Source organism: Meriones unguiculatus, chromosome 14, assembly GCF_030254825.1.
Source record: "Meriones unguiculatus strain TT.TT164.6M chromosome 14, Bangor_MerUng_6.1, whole genome shotgun sequence".
Taxonomy (NCBI): domain Eukaryota; kingdom Metazoa; phylum Chordata; class Mammalia; order Rodentia; family Muridae; genus Meriones; species Meriones unguiculatus.
Window position 1 is genome coordinate 4,361,106 of NC_083361.1, and position 25,908 is coordinate 4,387,013.

The 25,908-nt window shown below is 58.3% G+C and overlaps 3 protein-coding genes across 12 annotated transcripts; 1 reads left to right on the forward strand and 2 right to left on the reverse strand.

Annotated features, from left to right (window-relative positions):
- Window positions 1-1,837: 1,837 nt before the first annotated feature.
- Window positions 1,838-13,093, reverse strand: Spred3 (sprouty related EVH1 domain containing 3). Of its 10 annotated transcripts, none has more exons than XM_021643970.2 (6): window positions 12,450-12,581; window positions 10,894-10,981; window positions 9,611-9,779; window positions 9,431-9,507; window positions 6,015-6,155; window positions 1,838-5,390 (listed from the first exon to the last, which is right to left on the reverse strand). In XM_021643970.2, the coding sequence occupies exons 2-6, from the start codon at window positions 10,975-10,977 to the stop codon at window positions 4,725-4,727; spliced, it is 1,137 nt and encodes a 378-aa protein (XP_021499645.1). In that variant the 5' UTR covers window positions 10,978-10,981; window positions 12,450-12,581; the 3' UTR covers window positions 1,838-4,724. The 10 variants fall into 10 exon arrangements, with proteins under 10 accessions (XP_021499645.1, XP_021499643.1, XP_060222567.1 ...); XM_021643968.2 differs by having other exon boundaries at window positions 10,801-10,981; XM_060366584.1 differs by having other exon boundaries at window positions 12,446-12,529.
- Window positions 13,094-13,341: 248 nt separating this feature from the next.
- On the forward strand, window positions 13,342-17,001 carry Ggn (gametogenetin). Its single transcript, XM_021643912.2, is given in 5 exon segments — window positions 13,342-13,837; window positions 14,337-14,970; window positions 14,972-15,786; window positions 15,788-16,177; window positions 16,823-17,001. Coding segments are annotated over 5 exon segments (1,977 nt in total). The 5' UTR covers window positions 13,342-13,817; the 3' UTR covers window positions 16,941-17,001.
- Window positions 17,002-17,428: 427 nt separating this feature from the next.
- Window positions 17,429-23,240, reverse strand: Psmd8 (proteasome 26S subunit, non-ATPase 8). Its single transcript, XM_021643972.2, has 7 exons — window positions 22,850-23,240; window positions 21,820-21,892; window positions 21,595-21,697; window positions 20,032-20,197; window positions 19,190-19,290; window positions 18,526-18,637; window positions 17,429-17,870 (listed from the first exon to the last, which is right to left on the reverse strand). The coding sequence occupies exons 1-7, from the start codon at window positions 23,210-23,212 to the stop codon at window positions 17,733-17,735; spliced, it is 1,056 nt and encodes a 351-aa protein (XP_021499647.1). The 5' UTR covers window positions 23,213-23,240; the 3' UTR covers window positions 17,429-17,732.
- Window positions 23,241-25,908: the final 2,668 nt, after the last annotated feature.

Below are 25,908 nucleotides of genomic sequence, written 5' to 3' on the forward strand. Positions count from 1 at the left end.
AACACAGCGGGCTCCTGTGCGAGCCATCCTCTCTGCCTCCCTAGGCCTTTGAAAGAGAGGGCAGACGCCACTGAGAAAACTGCTTCCGAGGGGAGAGGCAGGCAGACAGGACTGGGTGGACTTCATTTACCAGCTCATGTCCCTACCAACTGTGTAACTAGGGTCCGAGTACAATAATATATACCTTTAAATTTATTTTATGTGCGTCATTGTTCTCTCTCTCTCTCTCTCTCTCTCGTGTGTGTGTGTGTGTGTGTGTGTGTGTGTGTGTGTGCCTCGTGCCCATGGAAGTCAGAAGGCATACAGCGCCCTGGAACTAGAGTTACAAATGGCTGTAAACCATCAGGTGGTGCTGGGAACCAAACCCAAGCCTTCTGCACGAGCACCAAGTGCCCCTAACCCCCGAGCCACCACCCCAGCCATTAATACACTGTATAAAATGGGGTCTCCCTGTGTGTTCCAGGCCGGCCAGCTGAAGACCTCTGCCTCCTTAAGCCCGGGACTGCAGCCTTGTGCCACAGCCAGCCTTTCAAGAGCTCGTTCTCAAAGACATCTGGGGGCCTTGACTGCTCTGTCTGTTGAGGTGCGTGAAAGGCTTGATACACCCCAGTTAACAATACCAAGTAAAGCCAGGTGGTAATGGAGTACCTCTTTAATCCCAGCACTCGGGAGGCAGAGGCAAGAGATCCCCGAGTTCCAGGCCAACCACCTCTACAGATCGGCTACTCAAAGAAACCCTGCCTCAAAAAGCCCCAGCACATAAATAACCTAACAAGTAGGAGAACTAGAGAGAAGGCCCAACAGTTAAGAACCTGCTATCTCACAGGTTAGTTCCCAGCACTGACCTCAGGGGCTCGTGAGCACCGAGGACCCACCATGCTCTTTTGGCATCTTCGGGCACCCCTGCAAGCTCACATACACGTAAATACCAAGCAGGAATAAAGCTGTTTCAAAGCCAGGTCTGGTGGCCTAGAGATGTGCTCCTACAGGAAGACTGCCACAAATCCCCGTGTGGCTAGCTCACAGCCACCTGCACCTCCAGCTCATGTGCACACAATTAAAAGAGGTTCAGAGCACTGGCTGTTCTTCCAGAGGTCCTGAGTTCAATTGCCAACAGCTGCAACGCGGCTCACAACCATCTATAGTGAGGTCTGGTGCCCTCTTCTGGCGGGCACGTGTAGATGCAGGCAGAATATTGTATACATAATAATCTTAATATATATATATATATATATATATATATATATATATAAGCTAACAAACTTGACTCCTTTTGGCGTGCCCATATTCCTAGCTTTCTAGCAAACTCCATATATAAATCTACGGATGCTGACGCTGACTAGAGATGGCTCAGCTAGGGCTCTTGCAGAGGACCTGGGTTCAAGTCCCAGCAACCACATAGTGGCTTACAGCTGCAACTCTGGCTCTAGGGCCTCTGAAAGTAGATAGCCAGATGATGCACACACACACAAGCAAACACTCATAAGACACAGATCTTTCCTTTTAAATCCCTGGGCTCTCTTGAGACATCCGTTATCCTCACCCTTCCCTATCACACCTGCACCACCACAGGGAGGATATCCCAGGGACCTTGTCAGCCTGTCACCTCCCCGACCCAATCACAGATAGCCTCTGAAAATCCAGATCATCCTTCCTGTGGCTCCATCTCACTCACTCAGGTTAACAGACTGCAGACAGAGTCATGCAAAGCCCAGCACACCTTGCCACCTTTCTATCCTCTCCCAGGATTCCCCTTTGCTTAAATTCACTCCCAACCAACCAGATACATCCCTGCCTTAGTAACCGACTGACCCCTGCACACGCCCACAGAACCCTCTCGCCTTCTGCAGGGTTTTATTTAAATCTTCATCACCACCAGTGACACAGTAGATGTTTAGCATCGAGTGGCTGGGCATATAAATCGCAGCTAGTTGGTCATCTTGGGCATGAAGGGTGTACAGGGAAAGAAAAGTAGGGGCCAGCACTCCTGGCAAACAAAGGGACTGGGCACACGCAGCAACACAAATAAAGACCAGGCTGAGACACAGTCACACACATTTCTTGGAGCAGATCTCAAGCCACCCCTCCCCCGTCGACAAGGCTGGTCCATGCCCCATCCTCCCTCCACTTCAGCCTGCACTGACACTAACAATACTGAGGTCACAGACTGGCGTGGAATCAAGATAAGGAAGAGAACTGTTGGCATACCTTCCCCCCAAAAGTCTGAGGGGCAAGCAGCTGGGAAATTGACCTGGGGGCTCCAGGGGCTGAGGTCTTCCTGGCTCCCAGGGTTCAGCCCTCCATGCACCCCAGATAATGGGGGCAATGAAAGGGAATCATGGATCAGAGGTGGGTGTCAGCAGGGAACGGGGCTGGGGGACCTGGGAGAGACGGTACTGGAAAATGGGGACCGGGGAACCTTCCCCAGCCCCCACTGCTTAATCCAAAGATCTCACAGCACCACACAGCACTCTGGTCCCCCATCCCTCCCCTTCCCATAACGAGGTAGGTTAAGAATGGAGCTTCCCCCTGCTCACCACAGAAGGGGGAGACCGAGGCACAGAGAGGGGATGGGGACCCAGGCTGCCCCAGCCCCCAGAGTCCCTCTGCCCTCAGTTCTGGTGGGTCTGACAGTGATGAGAGCTGGACAAGGTGGGGGTGTGGGAGGGACAGCCCCTCCTCCCCATTTTCTCTCACCCATCCCCAGGGTCTGGTTGCGAGAGCTGAATCACAGGTTCCGGATACAATAAATAGTTAATAATTTAAAGGAAGTGACACAAATCTTAAACCCCTTGAATCCCAGTCTGGGTAATGAGGACCGGTTAAGTGTCTGTCCAAGTACTTAGAGCCATGTGTAGGTCCTAAGCCCATAAGCCATCAAGACTGTTTTGGCTCTGAAACCTTGGTTCCCCTAATCAGGACACCAGATCCTAGGTACAATGGACACCCCGCTCTGGTTAGTGAGAAGCGGCTGTGGCACCCCTCTCCTCCAGAGGAAAAGCATAGGGGATGAAAGACTGCTGTGCTTTCCAGAGCGACCCCCAACTCCGATGGACCTGAATGAATTAGGGGCTACAGCATGGGAAAGACCTCTGCAAGGTTGGAGGAGATGGCGGCTCCCCCCGAAAGCACTGTTGTGCAAAGTAGGCAAGGGCAGGCCTTCCTCTGATGGCCGTGCGTGGCCCTTGCAGTTGTCTGCCTCTGCTTGGCGTGTGCAATCTTCTGTGGCACCACCAGGCCCTAGGGGTGGGACGGGGAAATTGTCTTGGGGAGGGCCCAGATTCCAGGAGTCTGAATTCACAATGTTGCAAGCGTCCAAAGGGGGAAATCAGGGTACTGCTGGGTCGTTCTAGCTTGTGGGTCCCTGGATGGCAGGACTTGGGGGATCAGGTTGTGAGGTATCTGGGGGCCTCTTCAGACTAGAAGAACTTTGAATTCTAGACAAAGTGGAGCCTAAAGGTGCTAAGGCCCTGGGGCATCTTGTTGCTTGCTGAATGTCTCTGGCATGAAGGGACCAAGGTCTCTGGCCAAGAACAATCCCAAGATTGTGGGGGCTTGAACCCCACACCTGGGAGTCAATGGTATCTGAGTCTTAGACCCAGTGCTCTTAAAGTATCTTGGAGTCACTCTAGAGCTGGAAGAGTCAAGGGATAAGAGGCCTGGGTTACCATGACCACCACATCTTCTCCGATCCAGACTCTCACCCAGCTTGGAGGAGACTGGAAAATACAGGCAGAAGGAAGCCAATGTTTCCAGAACATTTGTGGTCTCAAAACTCAGGCCTAAGGGAAAATGGAAGGCTAAGCACTAGAAACCAGTGCCTTGGGCCCAAAGTGCTGGCGGCCTTCAGCCATATATCTGAGGGTTCCAGGCACCCCAGAGTCCATCCATGAGACCCAGGTTCCCAAGAACTGCCAGCTTGATTTGGGTCCTGGCCCCCTAAACTTTTTGGTGTCTGATAGCTAGACCTTGCTGAGCTCTGAAAAGGGCCTCCCAGGTCATTTCGGTCAGAAGACACCTCATATTTGAGACTATCTAAGGGCTTAGTGCTAGGGAATCTGTGGGTCACCTGCACGTGAGCTGATGGCAGCATCAGGAGTGGAGAGCCTTCAGGCCAATGTCTGGTGATGTCAAGCCATCCTGCTGTCTCTGACCCGAGAGGGTTTGGTGTCTCTGGGTCCCGGGGCTATAAAAACATCTAGATGTAGGAAATATCAGGTCTCAGGTGAAAATTCAGGGACCAGTTTCTGGTGATCCTGGCTCCTCTAGTCGTAAGGTCTAAGTCATTTGCTATGGGATCAGGTCTAGCAACTTCTGACTAATCTGGGGGCCGTAATGTGTTTACAATGTCAAGTATGACCCGAGGTCTGGGCTGGGGATTTAGACAGAGTCGGGGTCCAAGATCCCTGGGTTTCAGGGATGTGAGCTCCTGGGCCCTCTGAGATGCAATGTTTGGAGATGTTATGAGCCTGCCCAGTCTGGGAAGCGGGAGGAAGAATCCGGAATTCAGGACTCCGGGGTCCACCTGACAGACATCCTGATGAAGCTGGGTCTGGGATCTCAGTCCTAGGTTTAGGGTCCAGGTACCAGATCTGGGATCTCTCAAATCCATCCAAGCTCCAAGTTCCAGATGTACCTAAGTTTGAGTTTTAGGTTCCTATGAAGTTCAGGGTCCTGGACCTTCCACTCTGGGTCTTCGGATTTCCAAACCAGCCCAATGATCCTCACCGAGCGGCCTCCTCATGGCGACCCCCGCAGCCCGCACAGCCACAGCGCGCTGCGACCCAGTGACAGGCGCGCAGGGGCGCGTAGCAGCAGAGACAGGGCACCGCCAGGGACAGCGCAGCCAGGGCGGCCCAGCGTGCCGCAGGCCGTGGGTGGCCTGGCTCACAGGCGCAGGGGTCCGAGAAGTCGCCCTCGGCGTCCGACAGGCAGTGGTACAGCAAGCTCTCGGCACACCACAGGCAGCTGAGCCTGCGCACTAGCAGGCGACCTGGGTCTGGGGCCTCCGCGCAGCGACCGCCACGCCCATCTGCTCTGCGGCGGAAGAGCGCTCGGCAGTGCACGCAGCGCGCAGCCTCCTCAGCCTCCGGGGAGGCCTTGGCCGGAGCAGGGGTGGGGCCCGGGCCCGGGGGCGGACGGGCGGGAGGTGCTGGGGGTGCTGCCTCGGCGAGAGGGGCAGGGAGTGACACTGGGGGACCCAGGGCCGCACCCCGTAATGCACCAGTCTTGGCGAAGCGCACGACGCAGGTCGACAGGGCGAGAGGTGGTGGCGGTCCCGATCGCCGGTAGTCCTCGTAGCCGCGGCCGCCCCAGCCCTGGCTCCCCGCGCCAGCCAGAGACTCCGAGGGTTCGGGAATCCCGGTGAACGGCAGGAGCGGAGGGTAGCTCTGCAGATTCAAGGGACGAGGCCGGGTTAGGGACACCTGCAGCTCTCCCTCGGTCTCCACAGGCCACCCAGATCCAACCCAAAATCTCAGGATGCAGTCACAGGCTTCAGTCAACGTGGACTGTGTCGCTGCCTGCTAACTCCTGGATTTGAGGTTTAGGCTTGAGGCCCAGTCCTCATCCAAACGTCTTAGCCCGCAGTGACAGAGGCACGTCGGCAGCCAGCACACACCTGAAGGACCTGGTGACCTTTTGACCTTCCAGTTTGGTCACACTCAAACCCCAGTCTCGCACTCAGGATAAAGTAAACAATCTTAAGGGGTCCTTCCAGAGTTCCAGCATCTTCTAACCCATTGGAAAGCCTGTCCACATCATCCCCCAAACCCCGGAGCCCTTCCCACCAACGCAGGCGCCTTTCTTTCCGCCCCAGCACTGGGGATTGAACCCAGCACCTTTCCATGTGCTAGGCCGGCACTCCAGCCCAGGCCTCTATCTATTCCAGGACCGCCTTCAGGTCAGTTGGCCTTCCTTCCCAGACAGCCGGGCTCCCGCTGCGGGCGGCTTAGGGAGCCTCCCGGTTCTACCCGGCCCACCACCGAGGGCTCACCTGAGCGGAGGAGGCTCACCTGAGCGGAGGAGCGCCGACGTTGTGGGGGCGTGGCCGGCGGGAAGGCAGCCGCGGACTCCACTGTGACGATGGGCCCTGGCGCAGCTGTGGGAGGCGTCTCCTGGCGGCTGTGACTGGAGGAGTCGCTGTCCACGTGGGACTGGGGGAGATTGGCGAGGCCTCAGTCCAGGGACGCCCTTACAGACAGACCTCCCTTCCATGGAGGGCAAGGGCTGTGCAGCTAGGAGGCCTGGGCCCAGACCCTTGCTCAGCCACAGACTGGAGGTGTGAGCTCCCCTCAGAGCTCAAAATGGGAGTCCTCACAGTACCTACTCATAAGGACATGTGTGGGTTCGGGCATTATCTCCACTAGACTCCTAACAGCTCAGGTCACCAAGCTACCGGCCATCACGCCTTCCTCTCCCTTCCCCACATCCCACTCCCTCGGCCAGCCAGTACATCCCTGCCTCATTTTCACTACGGCTCGAAAGGATATTTTCACCACGTGGACATCTTTCTTCACCCATGCCTAGCCGATAGCCGAAGCCCCATTTCTCGGGCCCTCTGCTCCCGTTTCTGTAGCCCGGACCTGGCTCCTACCTCCTCTGTTCACAGCCTTTGCTTTACATTCCCTGAGCACCACAGCACGCCAGACACAAAAGCCACTGTTGAGGTTTCCAGCCCTGAAGAAGAGCCCCGTACACTGGAACTGAGCCTGGCTGGCTGGAGGGCCACCTCCACCCTCGTGACCTTGAGAATCTCTTCTACCTGAGGAACTAGTTCTGGAGCTCCCAGAATGCACCTGGATATTCCGTGCCTCGTTCATGAGCGTTTCACCAATGTGTCCAACCCGCTTGCTGAACACCTGCATGTGTCACCTGAATGTGTACCAGGCGCTGTTTTGGGGCCTGGAGGTGCAGCGAGGAACTAGAGAAAGATCCGAGGCCTGACATGCTAGCTTACACACCAGCACGAAGAAAGAATAAGAAACCGACAGATAACAAAACTGTCTTGGAAGGTGGAGATTAGAACCAGATGAGGGACGTTGGAGATGTAAGGGGGGGGGGGAGGAGCAAAGGTTTACTTTGGTTTGTTTTTTGGGTTTTTTTTTTTTTTTTTAAAGCTATGTGGCCCTGGCTGTAGGCCAGGTTGGCTTCAGACCCAGAGATCTGTCTGCCTCTGCCTCCCAAGTGCTTCCTGTGTCACCGTATCCAGCTGGAAAAAGTTTTTTATATTCCAAGATGGTCTCAAACTTGTAACATAGTCCAAGGATGACCTTGAATTTCTCCCCTCCTTCCTTCACCTCCCTAGTGCGAGGACCACTGATGCCAGCTGTGGAACCAAAGCCAGGACTCTGTGCACTCTAAGCTAGGGGTCTACTAAGCAAGCCCCTCACCCCAGCCCGAAATTGCAATTTTAAATCGGTTGCTCAGTGAAGCCACCAAGAAGACCTCAAAAAGAAAAGACAATGCATCAGATCTGAAGAACTGTTCTAGGCAGAAGGGCCCCAGGGCAGGGATGCAACCACCCTGTCAATGAGAGCAAGGAGTCTGGTGTGATAAGAACACGGTGAGGGGCAGGTCAGCCTCGGCCCCAGTGGACCTTAGGTACCACCTGGAGCAGAGAAGCCACGGGAAGGTTCTGAGTGGGCAAAGGTTGTGATCGGACTCAGCCATTGATAAGAGACCCTTAGTGCTCCTCCTCCCCACCCACCTAGTGTTGGGGGGTTATCCTAGGGGTCAGGAGAGAGCGACAGGGAGAAGCTGTGGAGATTTTTCAGTTGGGAGAGAAGGTTGGACACGACTGTGCAGGAAGCAGATTCTGGTCCTTTAGAAAGAAAGAAGAACCTGGGCTGGGGCTAGACCCAGTGGTAGAGCACTTCACTAGAGTTTGAGCCCCAAAACTGAGAAAGAATGGCAGGGACGGAGGGAGGGAGGGAGGGAGGGAGGGAGGAAGGAAGAGGGCTGAGAGATGGCTCAGCAGTTAGAGGCACTGGCCGCTCTTTCAGGGGATCCTGGTTAGAGTCCTAGCACCCAGAGGGCAGCCCACGACAAGCCGTAACCCAGGGTTACAGCATCCCAGGGTGCTCCAGCATCCTTGTGAGGCCTCCCTGGGCACCAGGCACGCAAGCGGGTCACAGGCATACAAACAGGCAAAGCACTCATACACATTACAGAAAAAATTAAAGAAGGCAGAACCAACATTGTGACCGATTCTCCGGGAAGCAGGAGAAACAAGAGGCAGTCTGGCATGTGGTGGACCTGTGACCCCATCCTGGGGGGACCGACACGGAAGGACCCTGAGGTCCAGGCTAACTCCAGCGCCTAATGGAACCATCAGTATCTCCCTGTCACTCCTCTCCAGGCTATCATCAGTTTCCCCGACAGAGCCAGGGATGAGATCACACCCACCCCTCACTGAGAACACTGTACGGTGCCCTCACTCAAGATAAAGGAAAAAGCCCTTGCAGTGGGCACCTAAGACCCCACACCATCTGCCCCTGGGTCACATGACCTGGGCCGTGGAGTAAGACCCTGTCAAAAAAATCGACAGAGTCAAACAATGACTCCAAGTTTATAAGCCTGCAGCTTGGACAGTAACCAGAACACAGAATTATAAGTCAGAGAAGGCTGGTGGCACATGCCTTTAATCCCAGCACCCAGGAGCGGAGGAAGGAGGATCTCTGAGTTCAAGGATAGCCTGGTCTACAGAGGGAGTTCCAGGACAGCCAGGGCCACACAGAGAAACCCTGTCTCAACAAAACAAAAACAAAGAAACAAACAAAAGGAACTGTCAATTTGTTTGTCCGTGTGTTTATTTTAACGTTTGTTTCTTTTTCTCTGTTTCACACTGTAAAGCACCAAGAAAAAAAAAAGAAGTTTGTTTTGCTAAGTAATATTACCCTTGGTGCCCAAAACAGCGTCTGGTCCAGGTGCTTTGTAAGAACCCTTGAACAAACCTAAGAATCACAACAAAACAACAAAACTAAGCAGGGTATGGGGGGCACCATTAAAATCCTACCCCAGAAAGGATCCAAAGCTGCAGAACAGCTAGGCCAGAGTCAGAACCTGTGCCCTGCCCCAGCTCCAAAAAAAAGGAAAGAAAAGAGTGAGCAAGCGAGCCACATATCACACACCAGTAAACTCAGCACCAGAGGACCTGATCCAAGGTCATCCTCAGACACATACGGAGCTTGAGGCTGGCCTGGGGTACTTTACACCCTACCTCAAAATAAATTCATAAATACACATGAAAGGACAGAAAAACTAGAATAACCACGGCTGAATTGGCATCATCGGTTTGGGCCTGATTTGGTGGTAGTGCCCCTAGCATGTGGCCTTTTGCCAAGCTACACAGCAAATAAATATTCAGAAATACGTGTAGACCAGAACCAACCCCCTGCCCTCCCGTGGGAGAGGGACCCCCAAGACTCACCGTCAGGGGGCAGGGTGTCTCTGCAGTGTCCTGGGAAGGGGAGGAGGAGGAAGAGGAAGAGGAGGGAGTGAGCGAGCCTAGGGCAGGGAGAGAGGCAGAAGTGAGTCCCCAGACCCCAGCTTCTCCCATCTGTCCCCCAGGTCTGTCCCCAGGCCGAGGGTCTGTGCCTGCCCTGCTCACCTCGGCTCAGTGCAGCCAGCGCAGCCAGCAGGCTCTTCTGGAACTCATCAGCCTCGGCAGGACTTTGAAACGTCAGGCCGAACTTGCAGTCACCCAGACTCCAGTGGTGGAAGATGGGGTTCACTTTGTTGTAAACCAAACCTGGCCTCAGGGGACACTCCAGGGTGGTCTGAGGGGCGGGTAGGGGCTAGGTCAGACGACCTGGCCACCCCTGTGACTTTCAAGCCCTGCCCCTGCGTACACCCCAGCCCTACGCCTTCGCTCCCGCCTCCAGGTGTGCCTAGACACCGCCGCACCCTGGTTTTAGCAGGCGCTTCTCGGATTCTGCAGTGTCCCTCCAACCCTCTGATCTCTACACTACTTTCTAACTTCTCCTTCTGATGTCCCAGCAAGAACCTCAAATCTTAAGACAAAACAAAACAGAAACCACCTTTTCTCATAGCCCACCAAATGCCTCTTCTGACAGAAGAAAAGGGATTATTCACACTTTACCGAACATATCAAAACTGTTACGGCTAATTCCCTTTGGATACCTCAAAAATCCCCCGAGAACACACCCAGAGACAGTCACGGTCCACGCAGTGGATGCTGACCCAGCCCTGGCGCTCCGTCCCTGTCCTGTCCTGACATCAGCGCTTCCTCTACCCTGTTCCTGACGGCCCGCTCTGAGGGGCAGCTCTTCCCCGGCCCAGGCCGGCCTGGGACTTCGCAATCCCCCTGCCACAGTGCTGGGACAAGCAGCCCGCGGCACGGGACTGTCCACCATAATCGACACTTCTAAGCGCACCCCACGAATGCCTCCAGTTACTTAGGGCAGGCAAGGGCCAGTTGGTGGAGGGCCTCCTGGTGAGCGCCTGTGAACAAGATGGAGCCAGAGGCCGGATTCTGACACAGAAGGGACATGGTGGGAGCTGGGTCGCTGTGGAACAGGCCAGGGGTGGAGGAGGAGCAGGAACAGGGCAGAAAGGCCACTACCGAAGTGGCTGTGCTAGAACAGCCAGAGAAGCAGTGGACACAAGCTTCCCGACACCCCACACCGCCCCCAAGCCCCAGCTCTTAAATCACAAACCAGGGCCCACTCTGCGTCCCAGTGGCAGAGGGACGAAGCGACCTCTCCTTGCCCCTCCCTCCCGGGCCCCATCCCTCCTTCCCCAGGGCTCATCCCACTCCCACACCCCAGGGTGGCTCACTTTCTGGTCCCGAAGCCGCTCCCCGTGGATGACGTAGTGCCCCTGGCGGGCCCCCCCCTCGGGCCTGGCCCCTCGGACCCGACATACGCTCACCTGGCTGAGGCCCCCGCCCCCCACAGGCAGCCAGCCCCCACTGGAGTCATCCCGGGCCATCACCACGGCTCGGACCCGCACCATGTACCTGGAAGAGGCAGAGGGCAGGGACAACACAGGCCGTGAACTCACATCTCCATCTCGCCCCTGGTTTTCGCGTCCCCCCAAACCCGGCCCTCCTCTTTTATCCCTTACCTCCTGATTTAGCTCCCCCTCAGGCCACCAGCACCCCCAAGACCTTGCCCACTTTCTTCTATCACGGCTTCTTTCTTCTTGGTGACACCGCGACCACCTACCTTTTCCGTACCCACCTTTTCTCACTATACCCACCTTTTCAGCATCTTTTCCCACCCCCACCCCCGGAGCCTGGGACTGCCACTTCCCCTCCCCCTACTGCTCATCCCCTCAACCCCAGTCTCCTTCCCTCCCATCACAAACCCATAGCCCCACCCATTGTCCCCCCTCACAGCTGGCTTCCTGCGCATATATATTTTCTCTGGACCCATCAACTCCACGCCAATGCCCCCAACACTGCCTCCGCACCCCAGTCGCCCAGGCCACTAACTGGGTGCGAAACCCTGGCTCTTCCCCCCCACCCCTTCCCGGATTTATGAATGAGACCGGATGCGAAGCTCACTGAGTCACCCAGCAACCGGGAGATGGGCAGGGAGCAGAGAGAGAACCAGAAATGGCCAGAAAGAGAGGCCGAGAAGGAGATGGAGGCAGAGAAGCCAGCAACCCAATCGGCAACCGAAAGGATCCAAGGAGCATTTCATTCACAAAAAACCAAGGCTGCTCCCTTCCGTCTCAGTTGAGGGAAGCCAAGGAGGAGAGCCGAGAGGGGGGAGATAATGATCCATCCCCTCACCCCCGCCCCAATCCTTCAGAAACAGTTTACCCCGCCCCCAGCTTAAGGGCTGGAACCCTCCGCCCAGCAATCAGGGTCAGCAGCCAGCCCCACGGTCCCCAGGCTCAGGGACCCTGGAGTCCCCAGCCTTAGGGACCCAGGCAGCGAGTCCTAGCCCCCTCCCCCACCTGCAGGCTGCCGGGTTTCCCCAGCCGTTCAGGAGGGGAAGGGGCGGCCACAGCGCCCCCAGCCCCCTTTTCTCAATGGGATGGGATTTTGTGAATGAGCGGTCACGTGACGCCGCTTCCTTTGTCCGCCCGCCTCCCCCAACAACAGGTGAAGCAGGGAAAGAGGGCAGGGGTCCCCCCCCAAGGCCTAGCCGAGATGGGACACTGCGATCTCGGGGTGTCCTGTGTTCCCCACACCTCTCTTTTCCCGGGGAGAGTAGCCCTCCGAGTTCCTCAATGGCGAGGGTCCGCGAAGGAATTTTGTGAATGGGGCATCCTCGGAAGGAGTCCAGGACCCCCAAATGGAGACCGGCACCCCGAGAGGCTGCCGCGTAGCCCGGGCCCCCACCCCTCCCGTCCTCCCAGGCGGAGTCCGCGGGGCACCAGGGTGGGCAGGGGGGTGCAGCCGCATCCTTGCCGCCCCCTCGCCCGGGCAGGCGGTCTCCTCAGCCCCCCGCCCCCTCGCCGCTCCGGGCACCTGCCTGGGAGGTTCCGGCCGGGCTCCGAGCGGCGGCGACGCGGCCTCCTCCTCCTCCTCCTCCTCCTGTTGGCTCCCGCTCCCTCGCTGGCTCCGGCGGCGCTGGAGACGGGCACCGGGAGCCGGGGCGCGGGGGGAGGGAGGGGGAACCTGGAAGACGTGGGGGGGGAGGGGGCGGCTTGGGGGAGGGGTAGGAGCGAGGCGGGCGAGCCTGCCCGCTGGGTCCTAGAGCCCGGCTCCGGCTGCAAAGAGCACCCCGCGCGGCCCCCATGTCCTCGGGACCCAGAGGGGAGCCCCCCACTTCTCCACTCTCTCCGAGCGGCTGGTCCCCGAGGGTGTGAGAGGGGACGGAGCCAGGCCCCCCGGCCTTAGGGTTCTAGAGCCGAGGTGGTCCGCGGCCGCGGCTCCGAGCGGGAGGGGCAGGACGCCTGGCAGGGTTCGAGGAGGGGAGGGGCCTGGGAGCCCGAGCGAGGAGGAGGTCTGGGGGCTGGAGGAGCGGGGAGGGTGCGTCACCCAAGGGGCGGGCGGGCGGACCCTCCGAGACGCGCGAGCGAGGACGGGGTCTCGGGGAGAGGGGTGCTACCAGCGCTCGGCGCAGCCCGGGGATAAATTTCCTGAGGGGCAGGACGGAGGAGAGGCCCGAAGGGAGGAGCTACGCAGCTGGGTTCGCAGTGGGCGGTGCCCGGGGGCGGGGCTGAGCGGGAGGGGCGGGACTGAGCATCGCGACGGGGCGGGACTGAGCGGGGAGGGGCGGGGCACCGCGGCGGGGCGGGGCTGAGCAGGAGGGGCGGAGCACAGGGGAGGGGCGGGGCTGAGCCGGAGGGCGGGGCGGGGCTGAGAGGGAGGCAAGGGCGGGGCACCGCGACGGGGCGGGGCTGAGAGGGAGGCAAGGGCGGGGCACCACGACGGGGCGGGGCTGAGAGGGAGGCAAGGGCGGGGCACCGCGGCGGGGCGGGGCTTACGGAGGAGGGCCCGCCCCCTGGGAAGCCGCCCCAGCCTTTCCAAGGGCGACCCAGGTTCGAAGGGCCGCGCTCGGGCGGGCTCGCAGGGGGCGGGGCCTCGAGCGGGGGGCGGGGCCTGGATCTCGGGGGTCGTCCTCGCCGTCTCGCCCACTTGCCTTCACCCGCACACCCGTTCTTTTCGGTTATTTTCTGCTACGGCCGTTCCCCGCCCTGCCCTGGGCCCACGGGGCCGTGGTCTGATCTCTGCTCGGCTGGAGGAGTCGGTGAGTGGGGTCCCCCGAGCGGAGGAGCCGGGGCGGAGCGTGAGGGAGAGGGGTGGAGCCTGCGCCGAGCGCGGTCACAAACGCCGGGCGGGAAAGGTGTCGGAGGCCCGAGGGTTCGCTGCTGGCCGAGGAGCGGGAGGGAGCCCAATGCTCGACCGAGAGAGACGGTGGGTGCGCGGACGGCTAGGGCCGGGGGCCGCGGCCACGGGACCCCGCACTGGTTAGGCTCAGGCGGCCCGGGCGGGGGCGGGGCCCGATTCTCTGACAATCGGAGGCGGGACCAGCGAATGGGGCGGGGCCGAGGCCTCCGGGACCCGGTCAGACCGGCGTCGGGAGACGCGCTGGAGTTCCTCGTCGGCTCCCGGGCACTATCACCATCACCCGTGTGGTCTGGGACTTCCCACCTGCCGGGCCCGGTGGTCGGGGTTGGCACCCGAGTGCGCTGAGGAGCGGGGTTCGGGAGCAAGGTCCGCCGCGGCTTGGAGACCGTGGGGAAGGGGGCGCGGCCATGACGGACCGGGGACCCGGAGACGCGAGAGACCAGGGCTGAGAGAATCTTGGAGGACAGGGCAGACCAATGCGGACGGGGGCGGCCCGAGAGCAGCGCGAGCCGTGGAGCCCCCGCAGAGCCCGCCGACTGACTGGCGCTAGTTTTTTTGACCACAGTCCCCGACCTCCTTCGAGAATGGGGAACGTGCAGTCGGAGCCGTCTGCGGGCGGGGGCTCCCGTAAAGAGCAGGCCTCAGACCGAGCCTCCGACTCCCGCAGGACGCCTCTGGTGGAGCCCGAGGTGACCCCCTCCTCCCCCGCCATGCGCCTGGCTCGAGGGCTGGGCGTCTGGTTCCCCGGCAGCTCGGGGCCCCCGGGACTCCTGATGCCTCCGGAGCCCCAGGCCTCGCCCTCGCCCCTGCCCCTGGCCTTGGAGCTGCCCCCGCCGCCGGCGACGCCCCCGCCGGAGGAGGCCGCGGCGGCCTCCGCGCCCCCCGCGCCCCCCGCGGGCGCGCTGCTGCCCACGCCATCCAAGTGGCGGAAGCCCGCGGGCGCCGCGGTGCCCCGGATCCGCGGCCTGCTGGAGGCCAGCCATCGCGGCCAGGGCGACCCTCCGAGCCTGCGCCCGCTGCCGCCGCTGCCCCGGCCGCTGGCCGAGAGAGACCCGGTCCCGAGGGCGCCGCCGCCGCCGCCGCCCTGCGAGCCGCCGCCCCCGAGCCGCAGATCCACCCCGGCCCCGGCGAGTCCCGCCGAGAGCCAGGCCCGGCCGGGCAGCGAGGCTCAGCCGGCCGCGGGGGCCCGCGGGGGCGCGCCCCCCCCAGGCCGGCGAGGGCGAGACGGCCCGGCCCGCAGCGTCCGAGTCCGGCCTGAGCCTGCTGTGCAAAGTCACCTTCAAGTCAGGGCCCCACCCGCCCCCCGCGCCGGCCCCGGGCCCCCTGGCGGCCAAAGCCCCCCTCGGGGCCGGAGGCGGCGCGGGACTGTTCACCTCCTCCGGGGCCATCTCGTACGCCGAGGTGCTGAAGCAAGGGCCCCCACCTCCCGGAGCCACGCGACCCTCGGGGGAGGCGCCTCGCGCGGCTCAGGAAGCCGAGGGCGGCGATGGAGACGGCGAAGGGTGCCCGGGGCCCCCTGCGGCGCCCGCGCCCCTCGCCCGGGCGCTACCACCCCCCCCTTACACCACCTTCCCAGGTTCGAAGCCCAAATTCGACTGGGTGAGCCCCCCCGACGGCACTGAACGGCACTTCCGATTCAATGGGGCCGTCGGGGGCATCGGGACCCCCCGACGGCGCGCCACCGCGCTCTCGGGGCCGTGGAGCTCCCCGCCGCCGAGGTCAGGTCAGGCCCACGCGGCACCAGGGCCCCGGAGGCCCACCCCCGCCCTGCTGGCGCCGCCCATGTTCATCTTCCCAGCGCCCACCAACGGCGAGCCCGTCCTCCCGGGGCCTCCCAGCCCGCAGACACCTCCACTGCCACCGCCGCCGCCCACCCCGCCAGCCACGCCGCCGCCCGCGCCTCCGCCCACGCCGCAGCCGCCCGCGCTCCCGAGGACGCCGACCCTGGTGGCCCGGCCGCCCACCCCAGGCCCCGGCCACGCGGAGTCGGCTCCGGCCCCCGCCCCCCGCCCCACCCCCCGCCGCGGCTGCCGACCCGGTCCCGGCCCCGGCCACACCCCAAGTTCCAGCAGCGGCTCCGGCCGAGCCGTCACCCCCGGTGCCCCAACCCATCAAGATTCGCACACGCAGGAACAAAGGTCCCCGCGCAGCCCGGGCTGTGCTCCGTGAGGAAGGGACATCTGGAGACGGCCCTCGAGAAGCAAGCGCGGCTCCCGTGACTGACAGCAGCAGCAGCAGCAGCGGAGCGGGTGGCGGGGCCAGCAACGGAGCCTCCGCAGCCGGGACCCCTAACAAGGGCGCAGCACGCCACTGGCCACCTTTCGAGGTGCTCAACTCGTGCCCCTGCAAGTGTTACTGCCGCCATCAATCCCGCCACCGTCGCCTGCCACGCAACGTGTCTGCCTGGTGAGGGAGCCCGCCCGAGGAGCGCGGGGTGCAGGGGACCCCTCGAAATCCCTGCACCCATTCTCCCCGGATATGAGACTCAACACTGTGGCCTCTTGACTCAGCCCAGCTGAACCCCAGGAGCCTTGACCCTTTACCGGCCTTTAGCTCAACCGGAGCCGACCCTTGGTCCTTATTCTCCGCCCTATGAACTGCCTTGACCCTGTCCCTGGGCACTAAGGACCAGCTCTGTGGGTTTTCAGAGATGGGGGTTGTCTTTGTGGAGGCTCAGGGCGGAGTAAATTAGCAGGCCTCCAACTTTCCCCGGTCCAGGCAAACGGCCAGCTTTCCGCACCTCCTTCAACCTCACCTCTCCCCTACCCCTGACCAAGGCTCTGGCCACTAGAGTGGATGTGGCCCCGTCTTCTGGCTGCAAAAGCTACTTTCCCAAGAGGGGACAGCAGCCCTCTCTCCTCCTTTGCTGGATTTGGTTGCCAGCTCCTGGCTATGGACAAAAACCCTGGCCTCCTTAGGGGGCTCAGCCAGGCAGGGCTCCTCCAAAAGCCCCTGGGAACCTGAGAGCCTTCAGGGTTGCCCTTACGCCCGTGGGGGAAGTGACGTGTGGAGTCCCCACAGACAGAGCCTGTCAATTCTTCCTCCTCCCAGGCTGAGTACGCCCACCAACCACCTGAGCGAGCCCCCCTGGGTGGCAACCGTCAAGCTGGCTGGCTCCCTAGTGGCTGGCCTGGAGCACTACGACGTGCAGGCCACCCATTCCACCTGAGTGCAGCTGCTCAGCTCCCTCTGCCTCCCCTTCCTTGCCAATAAAGTGCCCAGTCTACACAGCTTGAGCTGCCTATCCGCTCCACCGGGGGAGGGGGGCACTGAGGAGTTGGGCACAGCCAGGCTTGAAGTCCCAACTCCTTTGAACATGATGCCAGCCCAAAGTGCTGCTAGGTGAGCATCCATCCAAACGAGGCCCCTTCGTAGTCAGGGCTGTGCCTGAGCCAAGGCCACGGCTCAGGAGGGGCGGCGAGGACAAGCAACTGGACCACGTTGTTCTTGAAAACCCCACGGTGGCTTGGCTAGGCTCGGACTTCACCCTTATCAACAGTTTCCAAAGAACTTCAGAGCAGGAAACTGGCTAGTGGGCTGGCCAGTGGGTCTAAGTCACAACTTGAGGAGGCCAGACTGGGCATATTCATAGCAGGACCCGTACCATTTGTGACAGATCCTCAAACGGGAGCCCACAGACAAGGTCAGTTTCGCACATCACTTTTAAAAAATATTTAATCCACGGCCAACACCTCAGAATGGAGACACATAGGTGCTTCACTAAAAGGAAACTAGTCCCCGGCCCAACACCACAAAGCACCAGCAGCTGGCTGTGGGCCAGTGCTCTCCAACGGCCACTGGCCACTGGGCCACACAGCCCCAGGAAGCCCAATGGGCGCCAAACCCTCAAGTTCTCCCCCCGTCCCACTGGGGAGACTGGGCCCATAGAGGTTAATCGCCTTTATTGAAGGCCAGCCCACACTGGGGTGTTGGACTGGCCATGTCCCGCCCTGGCCAAGGCTCAGACAATCATCTCCAGCTGCCGGGCATACTCGATGACCTGTTTGGCCAGCTCGGTGGAAGGGATGGTGGTGTCCTCTGGCTTCTGCTGCTGGCTGGCAAAGCTGTAGTAGTTGCTAGGGCCTAGGACCCAGCCTCGCTGAGGAGAGAGAGGAGAAACAGCTGGGTGAGCCCACAGGCTGCTCCCCACCCCACATAGCCACCCATTTTGCTATGGCTCCTTTCTTCACGGGGCACTGCTACCAGATTAACTGGAGGCAAGGAATATCACTCTGTGCCTCAGTTTCCCCAGGTCTGAGGTGGGCACACCATCCTGCTCCTCTATGGGTCTACTCTGGGGACTCATAAAACTGCTGAGCAATGGAAACTTTGGCCACAGTAAGTACTTGACAACTGTCACCATCACTCCTCAAATTCTTCCCTTTGGCGTTTAGACCACTTGGCTGGCCTGACACCTCAGTCTGCTCCTGCCTCCTGGACACCAAGGTTACAATGCAGCAGGAGTCACCCCCGCCCCACACCCCCAGGGCCACTGCTCTACCCAAGCGAAGCAGAAGCAGTGTCATAGACAAGCTGCTTCTAAGAATTCTAAGAGCAAAACAAACCTAAGAGGCTGGGCACCCCCTTCCAAGGAAAGACCAGCAAGCTCAGACAGACTGAGCCACGCCCGGGGTCTCACAACCGGATTTAGCCGTGGGCGGCGCTTGTCCTCCCAGACTACCCACACTGCGCACCCATCCTGCTGAGAAGGGTCCCATGGCTCCACGCCCCACCCTGATCCACAGCACAGCCACCTTCTTGGCGTAGTCTGTCATCTTCTTGGGTGTGTTGAAGAACAGGATCCGGGTGGCCTCAGCAAAAAGGATTTTCTCATAGGCCTTCTCGATGCACCCTGCGATTTCATCCCTGTGGAAGGCGACAGGTCTCACCACGGAGCGCGTCCCAGGCCATCCTCCCAGGACTGACGCCAGCACTGAGGGCTTACAAAGAAGGGACTAACTTGACCAGTCACAAAGGGCCATAACGGCCTGGCAGCTCAGTCTCTGAGGGCGACTCTTCACCCGGGAAACCATCTTCCCAAGTCTAAAGGAGGTTCTTGTGGACATGAAGAGTGCTCCTCTGGCATGCCTGACACGGGCTCAGCTCCCAGTGTCACAGAAAACCAGGAGTGCTGCTGCGCGCCTGTAAGCCCCGCACTTGGGAGGTGGAGGCAGGAGGGACAGGTCCATGGCCAGCCTTGGCTACATGAAACTCTTTCTGAATACCCCAAGACCAACCTCACGGCTGGAGTGCAGCTCAGCAGCTCGGCACTCGCTTAGTTTGCTCCAGGTTCTGACTCGACAGCCAGAGGGGGAAAGTACACTATGAAAAACACCCAGGCACCAATCACAGCACCCAGGCAGGGCGGCACTGGGGGAAGGGCAAGGATGGGAAGCCTGGGGCCCAGAGCCCACATACCTGATGGTATCCAACAGGATGTCAATGAAGAAAGTATAGCTTTCGGCGGGGATGTTCCCCTTGGCCAGGAACACCTTGTTGTAGCTACCCTCCATCAGGTACTGCCAAGGCCAAGAAAGGAGGAAGAGGATGAAGGCAGCACAAGGCTCCCTGCTCCCTTGGTGCCTCCCAGTCCCTGCTCTACCCCACACCGTCCACCACTTAGTCCACCCATGCCAGGGGGCTGGGCTCCTCCTCCTCTTCAGAAAACCTACCTGGCGAATACACTCGCCCTGGCAGTCTATTCTGAGCCGACACACAACCACCTCTTCTCCAACTCTAAGGAGAGGTGTGCCAACCCCTGCTCCACACACCTCAACTGCAGCACCTACCTGCCAGAGCCGCCCTCCTCCAGCTATGCCAAGAGGCCTCAGAGCCACACAACTTCCTAAGCTTGGCTCCCACAGCTGCACCCCTCGCAAGCTCCCCTTGCTCCACTATCTCTCTTCTTTGCTGTCCCTCAGATATGGCGGGGCAGGTCTGAGCCTCGGGACACAGCCAGCCTCTGCCAGATGGTGTCTCAGGCCTTTCAGATCCTCTCTGACCCCAGGCCCAGGTCCCAGTAATAACGTCTATCACACCACACAGGCGCCTCATTCTCTCGGTACTGATCAGCCTCCTCCCCTCCCCTCCTCTAGATCAGGGGTTCTATCTGTTTGATTTCCGTAACATGAAAACCTACACATCTGTTTTGCTGGTTGGTGGATTAAAAATGGCTGATCCTTCTTCCAGGAAATCCTCTCTAAGGTCTGAGCTTGCTAGCACCCACCTCAGCCAGGGCCCCAACCCCTGCCCAGCCTTACCTGCTCGAGGGACACAGGGTGCTTAATGTAGACGTTGGTCTGGATGTCCTTGGCAGGCAAGCGTTCTAATTCTGTGTGGAACTCGGCCACTCGGTTCTGAGACAGCAGGAAGAGGAGGTTGAGGCCCAGGAGCTGGTGCATGTAGGCGGACTCAGGAAGCTGCTCCCTGTAAGCCAGGGAGTGGAGGGGACCAAGGTTAGGAGGGCCTAGGAGCTAACCAGAGGCTTTATCTCCCTTCCAGAATCCTTACAGCTACTTTCAGGAGTTCAGACGAGTGGCGTACAGAGAGGCTGGAGCTGTGGGCTGGTGAGGCGCCTCACTGCACAGTGGCCCGGCCCGTCTCCAGCTGCGAAGGGGCTGCCACCAAGCAACCACACTGTGCAACCACACTGTAAGGGCAGGCCCAGGAACTGTAAGGGAACTACACGGTCTAACCTCGGCAAGGCCGTAAGAGCAGCATCCAGAGGGCGGGCACTCACTAAGCAGAATGTCTATGAGCAAAGCACTTGGTTCCCTCCCCAGCGCTGCCTAAACCAGACATGTGGTTGCACGTCTGTAACCCCAGCCAAAGGGAGGCAGAAGCAGGAATATCAGAAATGCAAGACCAGAAGGGCTGCACACTGAGTTCTCAGCCATCTTGGGGCACAGGAGACAGTCTCAAAAGCAGCAGCAGGGCATGGTGGCCCATGATTTTAATACCAGCACCCAGGAGGCAAAGGCAGAATGACAATAAATTTTGAGGCCAGCTTGAACTACATAGCAAAACTCAGAAACAGCCAGGCAGTGGTGGTGCGCACCTTTAATCCCAGCACTCCAGAGGCAGAGGCAATTGGATCTCTGAGTTCCGGGACAGCCAGGACTACACAGAGAAAACCTGTCTGGAAAAACCAAAAACCAAACAAAAACACTACAACAAACAAACCAGCAGGGGGCAGCACCACATAAACTCTCCTCGCTAAGGCAGGTGGCCCACCTGAACTCTATCTCAAACAACTGGCTGCTATGGACATGTCAGTTAGAGCAGCCAAGGCCAGAGCACTGGCAGATGAAGGGTAACAAGATGAAGTGTACCACACTGTGTAGAGGAACACAGAGCAAAAATATATAAGGGAAATCAGATTAGAGGGGCCGAAGAGATGGCTCAGCAGTTAAGAGCGCTAGCTGCTTAAGAGCTCTGCACTTCAGAGGTCCTGAGTTCAATTCCCAGCAACCACATGACGACTCACAACCATCTATAATGGAATCAGACGCTCTCTTCTGGTGTGCAGACATACAGGAAAAAAAGTACGTATTTTATGTGTGTGTGTGTGTGTGTGTGTGTGTGTGTGTATATATAAAGAAGTAACTCTTTAAGAAATGGTTTAGAAACTTACAGAAATGGACCACAAACCAAGTGGACTACATAAACTCAGTCTCCAAGTCAAGCCTCTGTCCTCCAGCTTCTGGGGACACAGCTAAGAACAGCAACAGTCCCCAGCTGAAGAAGCCAACCAGAGGTAAATGAGCTACTAAGTAACCAGCCCTCCTCCCCGCTCCTGTCCCCTTCCCAGAGACCCAACTCACTTGTAATCAAAGTAGTAGCACTTGAGCTGGGCCATGTAGCGCTCGAAGGAGGGGATGTCCTTGCAGAGGATGCTCCACTGGGCCCCGATCTCCAGAATGTCACCTGCGAGCAAGGGGGAGGGCCTTTCAGGAGGTGACTGGAACCCCTCCGCAATCATCACTGCCTGCTCATTCCAGACACCTCCCGCCCCCACCCGTCACCTTCAAGGCCCTGGTGACACTCACGGGCCAGAATGAGCTGCTGTTTGGTCAGTTTGCTCCCTGTGGTTGGCAGGAAATTGAGTTCCAGCAGAACCAGCTGAAGGGAGGAACACGGATGAGACTTCAAATAAGGATTACTTACATTCTCTGTACTTGAAAAAGGGAGCGCGCAGGCACCCGAACTCCCACGAACTGCTGTGAGCATTAAGAGAGTCAGTACTTGTAAAGAGCACAGCAGAGGGCCTGAGCACACTGACAGGACCAACTGGATTACCTCATCGTACAATTACTGAAGTCTCCACTGGGAAACAGGAGGGGCTCGGCGCCTTACCTGGTGCAATCACAGGTGGGGAGACTCTATGATCTCACTTCCTCCTGTTGTTATTTTTAGCTTGTTTTGGGTTTCTGTTTTGTTTGACACAGACTCCCTAGGAGGCCAGTCCGGCCTAGAGACAGAGATTCCAAGTGTGGGACCTCTGGGAAGACCTTCCCCAGCACACCACTGCCTGAGAAAGGGTAACTAGGCTGGGCCCGATTTTTGTCAGAGCGTGGCAAACCGACTCTCCCCTTCCCCCACACCAGCCCAGACACCATTCCCTGGTAAACCCAGGGACATCTTTTGTTGTTTTGTCACATCAGCGCTCCACGCACTGAGACGAGGTCTCTGTGTCGCCCCAGGCGTCTTCAACTCGCTGCTGGAGCCCAAGCTGGCCTTCCAGACACCTGCCCGTGTTTACAACCGAGCCTCACCTTCTCCCGGGTTCGCTGCGGCCCCCAGCTGTCACCGCTGGGCCTCTTCACCCGGAGGCTGCTGTCTCAGCGCGCCTCGGTTCGCCACACATCCCCTCGTCCTACACCAGGCCGGCCTGTTCCCGCTCCCGCCGCTCCCAGCACCACAACCGGTCCTGCCACCGTGGGGGCCGCGTTCGCTCCGTCCGGGCGCCCCTCGGCTGCCCCGGAGCCCGCTCTCTCCGTCCCTCGGCCCTCTCCGCCGGCCGCGAGCGCCTGTCGCCTCCCCTCCGGCACCAGGCGTCGGGGACCCGGCGAACCCTACCTTCAGGCGGCCCAGCTCCTCCCCGCATTTACTCAGATTCGGGCTCTTCCGGTTCCACTCGTCCTTGAGCTGCTCGTACATGCCGGCCGCCGCCTGCAGGACGCCGCCCGGGGTGGCCGCGGGCCCCGCGCCGCCGCCCGTCCCGTTCACCGTCGCCGCCATGGCCGCCATCTTCCGTGACGCGGCACACCGCCGGCCCGCCTTACGGCAGCGACGCCGAGGAACGCCCTCCCGGCGGAAGTGAGGCCGGGAGGCGGGGCCCGGGCCCGGAGGCGGAGCGACGACCGCCGGCCGCCGGCCGACGCGGGAGGACCGCCGCAGCTCCCTGCGCGGCGCCTTCCCCGCCCGGCCCTCGAGGAACATGTCGGAGCTCCGCCTCCGCCGTCCTTCAAAATGGTGAACGGAAGTCGGTTTGTTCCAACCGAAAAGGAAACCCACGGCGCCCCGCCCACTCCCTCAGCCAATATGGCCGTCCTGGCTTCGGCCTGTGGGCTTTCCAGCTTAAGGGTAACCTCTCCGAGCCGAGGGGTGGCGATGTGGAGCCATGTGGAAAACTGTCAAGGGTCACTGCGCGGACAGTCTGAGAGGACCAGCAGGTGGGATTTAAAATTAGATCGCTCGAGTTCATCTGGGCATCACTACTTCATTTTTGAAATTAACATATAATCATGGGCCGGGTTGGTGGCACACGCCTTTTATCCTAAGCGCGCAGGAGGCAGAGGCAAGCGGACCTCTGTGTGTTTGGGGCCAAGCTGATCTACACAGTTCCAGCATAGCCAGAGCTACACAGAGAAACCCTGTGTTTTAATGTTATATATAACATAATATACATTATATGTGTATATATATATATATATATAAATTACAAAAGCTGGGCATAGTGGCTTAGCACTTAGAAGGCAAAGTTTGAGCCCTGTCTGATCTATGCTGGGAGTTCCAGGACATCCAGGTTTACATTAAAAAACCTTGTTTCAAAGAAAATATATTAAATATATTTAATTATAATATATATCCTATAACAATTTATGTGTATGTGTATAAATATATAAAATTTAGTACAGGCTGAAGTGATGGCTCAGGGATCAAGAGCGTTTGTCTCTTTTGGATCCCCAGCATCCTCGTGGTAACTCCAGTTTCCGAGGCTCTGATACTCTCTTCTGACCTCTGAAAGCATCAGGCACACATGGTGCACGATGGATATGCAGGCAACACGTTCATACATGACAAAACGGAGTTTGGGGGTTTGCTTTGCTTGCTTGCTTGCTTGCTTTGGGTTTTCAAGACAGGGTCTCTCTGTGTAGCCCTGGCTGTCCTGAAACTCAGTTTGTAGACCAGACTGGCCTGGAACTCACAGACATCTGCCTGCCTCTGCCTCCCAAATGCTGGGATTAAAGCCATGTGCCACCACTCCTGACCCATAAAGAAACATAAATATTACATCGTTTCCCTTTTTCCTTCCTTCCTTCCTTCCTTCCAACCCTTCCCCGGTAACCTGAGTCCCCACCAAATGCAGAGCCTTTTGTTTCATTCTCTAAATATATGAATATATATTCCTAAATACATGAATGCAGCCTGCTGGGTCCATGTGCTACTACTTGTATTTCTGTAATTACAGGGCTGAGCACTTGGTTAGCACGTTGGGGGGCTTTCCCCCCAGGAAACCACTACTGTCCGCGGCATTCCTTAGTTGCCTATGGTTGTCTAAGGGTGGGGCCCCACGATTCTTCACTTCCGTGTTAGCGTGTCTACTGATGCTCTTCTTGTTCAGATCTCTTAGTCATGTCCTTGAGAGTTCACGTGTAGCTTTTCTGACATTTCTAGAAACCTTTCCATGTGTTTATTCAAATTTGTACATAAACAATTTAAACATCAATGTATGAACTATTTACAGAAAAATACATGGGCTTATGGTTTAAATGCCACAAAGCAGAGGATTTGTGAGGTTTTATTTTATTATTTTTAATATAATTATTACAATTTATCCCAGCTGTAGCCCTACCCTCATTCCTTATTTTATTATTTTAATTATTGTTTTATTTTGGTTTTGGTGTTTGAGACAGGGTTTCTTCGTGTAGCCCTGGCCTTCCTGGAGGTGGTTTTTTGTCTTTCCAGACATGGTTTTTTTTCTGTGTAGCTCTGGCTGTCCTATATTTTATGTACATGAGTGCTCTGCATATGCCTCTGCAGACCAGAAGAGAGCATGCAATGCCATTAGGATGACTTGTGAGCCACCATGTAGTTGCTTGGGATTGAACTCGGGAGCTCTAGAACAGCCAATGCTCTTAAGCACTGAGCTATCACTTCAGCCCTATGTCCTTTCTATATAAATGTATAAAATCACTAATTTGTGTTGGAGAAGGAGCATTTCACAGCACTGATATCAGAGGACAAGAGATGGTTCTATTCCCATCATGTGTGGTCTGGGGGGGTCAAACAGAGGTTGCCAGGGTTACCTGAGGAGCCATCTTCACCAGCCCATTTTATTCAACATTTACTTCCTCCAGTGGTACATAAATAACCCCCCCCAAAAAGATCCTGAACACCCCCCTCAAACAGCCCTACAGTATATTATTTTCAGGGGAGGGGGCTGCCTCACTGCCTCGTCACTGCTGAAACTATAGGCTGGGCCACCATGCCCAGCATCACACTGTTTTCTGTTTATCCTTTTGTCCTGTGGACCACCCAGTGTCTTCAGAAGTGCCATTGCCCACACACAAGCACAACATTAGGTGAGATTAGGAATGGGACGTGATTGTCCCAAACTTGGAACTGAGGCCCCTGTCTCTGCCACTGCCCTGTGGTTGATGCAGTGGGGACCTTGTGATGAGTGACCAATAGGACTTTTGGATGGACCTGTAGAACCCTCTTCTCTTCCTTCTCTGGACGATCTGACATGCAGATTACAGCCTCGGAAGGTGAAGATGGAAAGCTTGAAGTCAGAGTCCACGTTCAGAGCAGAAACTACAGACTTCTGCACAAACTGAAGGGTCAAACCTGAAGCCTTTGCTAACAAAACTGAGGAGCGTATGGTAGGGAAAGCCAATAATCTCAGAATTTAG